Here is a 9,540-nt window from a genome sequence, read left to right as displayed (position 1 = left end):
TATAACATAACAATATAACAACATAGCTTGGACACAATGGACAATGTGTTACATGCAGTGGTGGAAAGTAATAAGTACATTTACTTAAGTACTGTACTTAAGTACAATTTTGTGGTGTTTTTACTTTACTGGAGTATTCCAATTTTCAATACTTTTACTTCTACTCCACTGTCTACATCTCAGAGGCAAATATTGTACTTTTACTCCTCTACAATTATTTGAAAACTTTAGTTACTAGTTACTTTGCAGATATAAATTATTATATTATAACACATACATTAACCACTTCAGCCCTATTTTATACATAGGCTGTTTGAAAATAGCCGATCTACAAGTTCACAACGCATTTTCAAACATTTTAGTACTTTTATTTTTGGCACTTTAAGTACATTTTGATGCCAATACTTTTGTACTTTTACTCAAGTAACATTTTGAACACAGGCCATTTACTTGTAACAGAGTATTTTGACATTGTGGTATTGCTACTTTTACTTAAGTGAAATATCTGAGTACTTCTTCTACCACTGAAAGCTACCCCTTTAAAATATCCTTTATGGCCACCAGCCTTATTATTTTAACTCTATGCCACCAGCTCTATGACAGTTTCTGTCTGTGCTGTCATGTCTATCAGCAGTGCTTGATTCTTATACTACCACCTAGCGGCTGCGTGCGGAACAACATCACCAAGCTGACAAGTGAAGTCTGCAGGAAAATTAAATGACTTGCAAAATTGAAGATGATAATGACCAGTGGTGAAAGAAGAAGTACTCACATTTTGTACTTAAGTAAAAGTACCGGTCAGGGGATCTTAGTATTATCTGAGCGTCAATTGGAATTGATGTAAAAAAAAGAAATATATTTTGATCGTACCAATACCACAATGTAGAAATACCCTGTTACAAATAAAAGTCAGGTATTCCATATTTACTTGAGTAAAAGTACAAAAGCATTCGCATTAAAATGTACTTACGTACTGAAAGTAAAAGTACAAATGTTTCCATTTCACAAGTTTCTAAATGTATAAAAATGTGTTGAAAATAGCAGATCTACAAGCTCACAACGTTTGTGAGCTTGTAGATCGGCTATTTTCAGATAGCCTAAGTATGCATAGGGCTGAAGTGGTTACAGCATGTTTTGTAATAATAATACAAATCTACAAAGTAACCCTAAGTTGTAGTGGAGTAAAAAGTACAATATTTGACTCTGAGATGTAGTGGAGTAGAAGTAAAAGTATAGACATTTGTAAACACTCCAGTAAAGTTAAAAAAATCCTCAAAAGTCTACTTAAGTATAGTACTTGAGTAAATGTACTTAGTTACTTTACACCACTGTAAATGAAACACACAAGACAAGACAAGACAAGACACATTTAAAGTATTTCAATCGATGATATTTAAAATACTGACATTGTATGGTTGTTTAATGGTGACATACAGTACAGGTCCTAATTATGTTTACAAAAGAAAATGCAAATGTACAGATGATTAATTTCTATTGCAGGGGATAGCCTCGGGCCAATTTATTTCTCTAAGCCATTAGATGGTGGGCCAGAACAAAGTCAACACATTTAGGACATGCAGCAGACCACAAAAAAGTTCATAAATAAAGAGGTGTGTGGTATGACAACTACTGATAGAAACGTGTGTGGACGGTGAAATCAAATGTTACACAGATGTACACAAAATCTTTTTTGTGCAGGTCCCATCCTTGAACGTGGCACTTGGAGGATATCTAATTCATCAAAATGTTTCAAATTATCTGGAGACAGCCAGTCGCACTCCTTTTTGAACAAGACATCTTTCATGTTTCAAGGTCTCTTCTTATAACAGAGAGAAACAATGAAATGTTTAATTACTTAAACTCAGCGAAAGCTTTCCCCACAATAGCATAAAACAGAAAATCACTAGTATAGGGCCCTGAGGGACTCCGGTCAACCACATGGGGTTTGGGTTTGAGTGGTTCAGGCACGTGTAATCTCTCAAGAACAGATTCAGAAGTGAAAAACGCTGGGGGCGCTGTTTTTCCTTTTTATTTGACGATGGGTTCCCAGATTGAGGCACGTGAAACACAGGTTTTTCATTCAAACGTCTAAAGAGGATAGTTGACAGTGAAAACATTACATTCAAAGGATGGAAAATGGAACAATGCGTTGTTCATCCTACCCGGTTTCATCAATGCAAAGCCACTGCTGTCTATATCCTATCTATGTGTGGGTCAGATATTGTAAATTATTTTCAAAATAATTGTAAATAATTTTGCCTACCACTGTTCTATTGTATGCATTGTGCAACATCGCCTCATAGTAAAATGAAGAACACACTGTAATGAAATACAATAAAAACAAAATAAGACATTTCGTCAACTGGAATTATTACGAGGAGGCTTAAAAGCTTGGGAGCACCAAAATCCTGTTGATGTGCACGCTGGTGGCAGGAGTACCGCCCAAGGAAATGACGTTGACACTTTACAAATCTGTTTACATTCTCCGTCAATGAAACGAGCATTATGATTGGTCAAAAAAGATCGTTTCCGGGGGAAATACGTACGACGGAAGTCCCGCCCCTATAGACACTCTCTGCATTAGGTCGTGACCAGGCTTTTCTCTTCGCAGATGAGTAAGGCTGGGAACGAGGCTAGTTGATGTGTGTGCCATTCCAAGATGTGTACTGTATACTGTATACTGTACACTACAGCTTTGCGAATCCATGACATCCACAGGCCAGTCAGTGTATTACATGAGTCCAATACATGCTGTGTTCTTATGTGGGCTCCAACGGACTAGTCCACCACTGGAAGCTTTGGTTCCTGGTTAGTTTTATTGTCTGTTGCATTTTGTCATGGTCGTTATGCTTCCCTCCTTATGTTCTCTTTGTTTTGCAGTAGTGCAAAGACACACCTGAATACATACAGTATATACCAATACAATATCATGTAGAATTGCATACATATTTTAAACACACGCACACACACGCACGCACGCACGCACGCACGCACGCACGCACGCACGCACGCACGCACGCACGCACGCACGCACGCACACACACACACACACACACACACACACACACACACACACACACACACACACACACACATACACACATACACACACACACACACACACACACACACACACACACACACACACACGCATTGAAAAGTATGGCTCAAACGTTCCTGGAAATGATGCACTCAAGCTGAGGTCATCGCATCGGCAACAACATGATCATACAGGAAAAAGACACACCTTTGTGAGTTGCCCTGTAACATTGTTAGAACCTTAAAACCTTATCTTAAATGGTCCATTGTTACACTGTCGGATTTAAACCAACACTCTGAATGATTTTACGATATCATTTTACAATATCATGTAGAATTGCATACATATTTTAAACACACACACACACACACACACACACACACACACACACACACACACACGCTGCTCAGGCGCTCTCTGGCCCTGTGATCATGCAAGTGTTCTCGTTGTCCTTGTAAGCCTCTGGTGGTAAAGCTTCGTACTGTCGTCGGTACAACAAGCGGTTCACCAGCGTGATGATGAACATCTCCAGAATCAACAGTTGCTGGCTCATCACTAGAGAGACAGAGCGAAAGGTCACAGGTGAGATAAAGTCCAGCAGAGAGCTGCTTCATATTCTATGAATGGATTTATCAATGAGTAAATGAATATGATATCAGCGGTTCACAACATTTTCTGGATCAGGGCCCACTTGAACATCTCAAAAGCGTTCGACAGCTGAGCACACCCATGTGACCACCTTAAGAGGCCTGCATTTTCAGAGCACGTTTATTTTAATGATCAATCAATCGATTGTGTTCCGGCTTGGATCAATGGAAGTAACATAGTATACTTATTTATCGGTATCACAAGGAAAACCCAAATCTTTCAAGGTTTTAAAGAAAAAAAACGTATATATATATATATATACTGTATATATATATATATATATATATATATATATATATATATATATATATATTATCATTAACATCTTTTTGACCAGTTTTACCAATTATTTGGGGGCCCATTTGCAATATCCACCTGGCCCACAGGTTGGGAATCGCTGATGTGTAGATGGATGAATTATACTCACAGTATCCTCGTGCCATGGAGGAATAGGGCGGGGCACAAGCGATGGTACCGTTCATAGCCAGGATGTTGATAATGGCACTTTGAAGTTGACTCAGGATCAGCACCAGCTAAACACACACATTATTAAATGAAACACAACACGATCACTGGAAAATCCAAAACCAAAAGCCATAAGAACTGTCAACATACAATCAGTGGCCACTTTAACAGGTACAATGCAAACAACCTACTCCTGTGTTAAATGAACACAGTGGATTTTACTGTCGAGATTGGGGTCCTTGAAATTAAAAAAGGTTGATAATCACTGTTGTACAGTGTGTAGTGTTTACTGAGCACAAATACAGTAACCCTCTTAATGAGAGATATGACTGGATGGCGACACCTGCCTGATACTCAATAGGTGTCCTACCTAATAAACATTTTATGTGTATTTATCCAGGACAATGACAGGTTGCTATGCAGCCATGTGTAATAATTGGATATATTGAATGTGCCTGCTTAGAAGCATGATGTTCATGTGTGAAGCACCTTACCTGGTACATTGCGTACTTGGGAATGATTTTGAGCGATCGCAGGGTGGTCCTCAAGTGCATAAACATGATGGCGACGGGCCACAGGGCTATGATGGTCAAGATGCCCACCCCCGGGTTGATCCAGATGGCTGCACCAGTGATGTTCATCTGGAACACAATCACACGCCATAGGGTCAGTTACAATTAGAGAGAGAGAGTAGAGAGTGGGTGGGTGGGTGGGTGTTGACTGAATACCTTTACCTCAAGTGATACAAGCTTAATAAAAATAAAAGTATGTATCCAGCATATTACTTATATAGGACATGGCGGGAAAAAAGGTACATACACAATACAATAGGCATATGACTATGATAATCACAGGCCTGATCTCATCTGCACCCGGCCATTAATATGCATTATATTTTCATATAGATGTTTTGGCCAACACGTTATATTTCAGAACTGCATGTTTTAGATTTATTGTTTCGTATATAGTACTGTCCAAAAAATGTTATATACATATATTTGTATATTTCTTTTCATAATATCTATAGGGATAATATACTGTATCTACTGTATATATACATATACACACACACACACACACACACACACACACACACACACACACACACACACACACACACACACACACACACACACACACACACACACACACACGTGCACACACACACACACACACACACACACACACACACACACACACACACACACCCACACACTTTGCCGAATGGGAGCGACAGAGTTTTGTTTGCATGGATCTTGTATGTCTTCACGTCTGTGTGCATTACAGAACAAACACTGAATCAAGTTTGTGATTTTTACAAGTGTTTGCAAATGACATGTGTGTGAGCTTATTAACATCATCAACTCACGTCAATCAGGTTAAAGTTTCCATTGGTCCAGAGGACGATGGAGAGGACGGTGAAGATGATCTTTAGCAGGGCAAACTGGAAGGAGCCCAGCTTCAGCAGGAACAGAGAGCGCCTGGAGTTATGACATTGAAAAGATTGATGTATTAAAACACTGTAACCAGTCATTCTCATCATTGCCTCGCAACCCTTTTTTCCTCTGAACCCCCCCCCCCTTCTTACATCGGACAAAAGCTGAGACCCTCCACACGCATGCACGTGTACACACACACACACACGGTAAGCTATATTCCTCGTTTGACAAACAGCAAAAATAGGAAATCTACAAGCTCACGTGCTGAGAGCTTTTGGATCTGCTATTTTCGCTATTTTATAAAAAGTAAAAACTATTGAATATGTTTAACTACTTTTTATATTACAATGACATTCCCAAAATAGGGCTGCCAAGTGGATGAAAGTAAATCATGATTTTATTCAACCTTTTAAAATGTTTGACTACCTCCAAACAGATGAGCAGCCCCCCATGTGATCTTTGGCGTTTGTGGGAGGAGATGTGCACTTCTGTTCTAGACTGTGCTAACAGCTGATGAATGCACCATAATAGCCTGTGTGCGGCAGCTTTCAAGCACATGACACCAGGAAGATAAATCAGCCTTAAGCCATTATGACCGGGAACGCATCTGTGTCATTTTTTGATTTCTTTGGCTAAAATAGTAGATATACAAGCTCATAGCGCGTCACCGAGTGCCACGCTATGAGCTTGTAGATCTATATTCTTTTTTTTATATAAGCGAACATTTGTAAAATATTTTGTTCAAGGGACCTCCAGAAGCAAAGATTTGAGTTGCAAATGTTCACTTTGAAAAAATATATATATATTCAAAGATTTGCACATATTTTTTTTTTTTTTTTTACAACTTTATTTTACAGTTTTTATGTTACATACACGTATATACACATACAAATGTATAGCATTTTATACAAAATAGAGATCGTGTTGATATAACATACAAGACTACATAAACACACATACAACCCCCACCCCCTCCCCCCTCCCCCCTTAGGCTCCAAAGAAAATGCAAAAAAAACAAAACAAAAGCAGTGGGACAAAGATTACAATCAAACATAATTTTCACAATTCTAGACAGAGATACCTCTCCTCATTTTATATAACAGGGACAGTTTTTCACATCACAAGTCGGACACAGATACAAAAATAATAATAATAACAATAACTAAACGAACAGTTTTAATTAAAGGAAAAGTCTTCAACAAAATCAACAAAGGGACTCCAAGCTAGAATAAAGTTGTTGCGGGCTCTACACACTCTATATCTGAGTTTCTCAAGAGGTAGGAAAGACAAGACTTCTTTTAGCCATTGTGAGAAAGAGGGTGCTTTATCGGACTTCCAATTTAAGAGAATCAGTCTACGAGCTAATAAGGAGGCAAATGCCAAAGCGTTTGCTTGTGGAGATGTGACTGTACAGTTAGGGGGAGTTATGCCAAAAATGGCCGTGTGGAAAGAGGGAGTTACTGCTTTTCCACACATATGGGAGAATACTTCAAATATTCGTCTCCAGTAGGTATTGAGGGAGGGGCACGTCCAGAACATATGGCCCAGTGAAGCTGGGGTCTGGCTGCACCTCGGGCAGCCTGGTTCTGGTATGTTAAAGAGTCTGGCCAGCTTCTCCCCTGAATAATGAAGTCGGTGTAGTACCTTAAATTGAATTAAACCATGGCGTATACACATTGAAGAAGTGTGAATACGTAGTAGACTGTCCTGCCACACTTCCTCAGGAAGCTCTACACCCAGATCCCTCTCCCAGGCAGTTCTCACTCTGTCCCAAGTTACTGGTTTTAGGTCCCGTATCAAAGCATATATCACAGACACACGTTTTTTTGCGAAGGGATTAAATTCCAAAATGACATCCAGTTGATTTCTGGGTGTTATGTAAGGGTATGAGGAAAACATTTTCTGGGTAAAACTGCGGATTTGAAGAAACCTAAAGAAATGGGATCTGGGTATATTATGATCTGCATTGAGTGTTTCAAAAGGAATGAATGTCTCGTCTGGGAAGAGATCACAGAAAAACACCAATCCATTCCTGTGCCAATATTGAAACGCTTTGTCTATCACGGATGGGGGAAATAGAGGATTATTTGTCACTGGGAAAAATCTGCTAGGTTGCTTTAAGCCAAAATGTTTTCGGAACTGTAACCATATTTTAAGTGAGGCTTTAACCACAGGATTTGTAAGTTGTATGTTACGGCCAAATGGTAATGGTGAGGTGAGTATTGGCAAAGGATTGGACAGCAACTCCATATGAACCCAGTCAGGTCCCTGTTCATGCTCATATGTGTATCTCCAATGCAAACATTTTACTATATTTGCAGCCCAATAGTACCATAGAAAATTTGGTAAACCCAGTCCTCCAGCTTCCCTAGGAACCTCTAAGTACATTTTTTTCATCCTAGGGTTCGAATTATTCCAGATAAAAGATGAGATTAACCTATCTATTTGTTTAAATGACATTTTTGATATGAATATTGGAATCATTTGAAAGAGATAGAGAAACCTAGGTAAAACCGTCATTTTAACTATATTAATGCGCCCAGCTAATGAAATCGGTAGTGTTGACCATTTTTTGAAGTCTTGTGTTGTTCGTTCAATTAATGCCTTAAAATTATAATTATATAATTCCCCCATTGTATGGGTGACTTTCACTCCTAAATAAGTGAAAGCTTTAAGTTCAAGTTTGAATGGGAAACTGGAGTAATCTCCATCTTTATGGGTAATTGGAAAAAGCAAACTCTTTGAATAGTTCAGCTTATAGCCCGACAGGTAACTAAAATTGTCCAGAGTGAGCAGTACTTTTGGTATCGAATCCGTTGGGTTGGATACGTACAGGAGTAAGTCATCTGCATACAGCGACACCTTATGAACTTTACCTCCTCTGGAGATGCCACCAATGCCATCCTCTGCCCGGATAGCTATGGCAAGAGGCTCAATTGCTAAGTCAAACAGATAGGGGGAGAGACCACAACCCTGCCTGCAGGACCTATGAAGCGGAAAGTAGCCAGAGATGTTATTATTGGTTCGTACTGCAGACACAGGTGAGTCACATATTATTTTGACCCAAGTTAAGAATGATGGACCGAAACCAAATCTCTCCAGGACCGTAAATAGGTACTGCCATTCTACCCTGTCGAATGCCTTGGCCGCGTCCAGCGAGACCACGACCTCTGTCTGACCTCCAGAGGGAGGTGTATATAAAACATTGAACAGGCGGCGCATATTATAAAATGACTGTCTGCCTGGTATAAAGCCGGTTTGGTCCGGATTGATTGCGAACGCGGGAGGAGGCGCGGCGAAGCCGCGCCTCCGACCAAGTGGAGCTTACTATGTAACCCTGCTCGGGTTGTGTCTCTGTATCTCTGTGTCTCTGTGTGCACTGCCTGTGTGCAGCTCCTCTGAGATAAGTAAATGTCCAATTTAGACGTACCATACATCAAATGAAAGGTCTTTGAAAACTGAACACACCTGTCAAGGTTGCGTTTAAGCCCGCCCCTTCCCCCGGAAGCCACACCCCGGAGAAGGCTCCTAAAAACTCCCCATTGAAACCCCATGTTAAATGAAAAGTGCCCGAATCGCTCCCAAACTTTTTCTACCCCCCCTAAGTGGGGGTCTACGAACAAATACATCGGGCTCGGATTTTGGCTCCGCCCCCCGGAAGTGGGTGAAACAGGCACTTCAAACACTTTGTTGAATTGTTCAAAAACATTCCAAGTTTTTTTTTTGTGAATTTGTATTTTTCTAAGATGCTCCTTTTAACGCAGATTTTTTTTGAAAAAAAATAATATTTTTTTATTGGTTACTTTTTTTTAAAATATTTTTTTTCATTCTTTTTTTTCTTTTTTTGCGTTCGCTTACCGCGTTCGCGCGTCTTACTTGTAATAGTTGGAATTACAGCTTCGAGACGAGTGGCTAGTATTTTGGTAAGAATTTTGTAGTCACAATTCA

The 9,540-nt window shown here is 39.6% G+C and overlaps 1 protein-coding gene across 1 annotated transcript in view; it reads right to left on the bottom strand.

Annotated features, from left to right (window-relative positions):
* Positions 1-1,402: 1,402 nt before the first annotated feature.
* The window catches only part of slc51a (solute carrier family 51 member A), a 28,540-nt gene continuing 20,402 nt past the window's right edge, over positions 1,403-9,540 (bottom strand). The window contains exons 5-8 of the mRNA XM_080417751.1: positions 5,523-5,634; positions 4,648-4,794; positions 4,116-4,221; positions 1,403-3,595 (exon numbers count right to left, since the gene is read on the bottom strand). Coding sequence (XP_080273877.1) covers positions 3,447-3,595; positions 4,116-4,221; positions 4,648-4,794; positions 5,523-5,634 — 514 coding nt within the window. The 3' untranslated portion in view covers positions 1,403-3,446. The remainder of the gene's footprint in view (positions 3,596-4,115; positions 4,222-4,647; positions 4,795-5,522; positions 5,635-9,540) is intronic.

The sequence above is a fragment of the Gymnoscopelus braueri genome (genome assembly GCF_963280865.1).
Source record: "Gymnoscopelus braueri genome assembly, chromosome: 21".
NCBI lineage: Eukaryota > Metazoa > Chordata > Actinopteri > Myctophiformes > Myctophidae > Gymnoscopelus > Gymnoscopelus braueri.
Note: the sequence above shows the minus strand (reverse complement) of the source record. Positions and strands in the feature narration are given on the sequence as shown.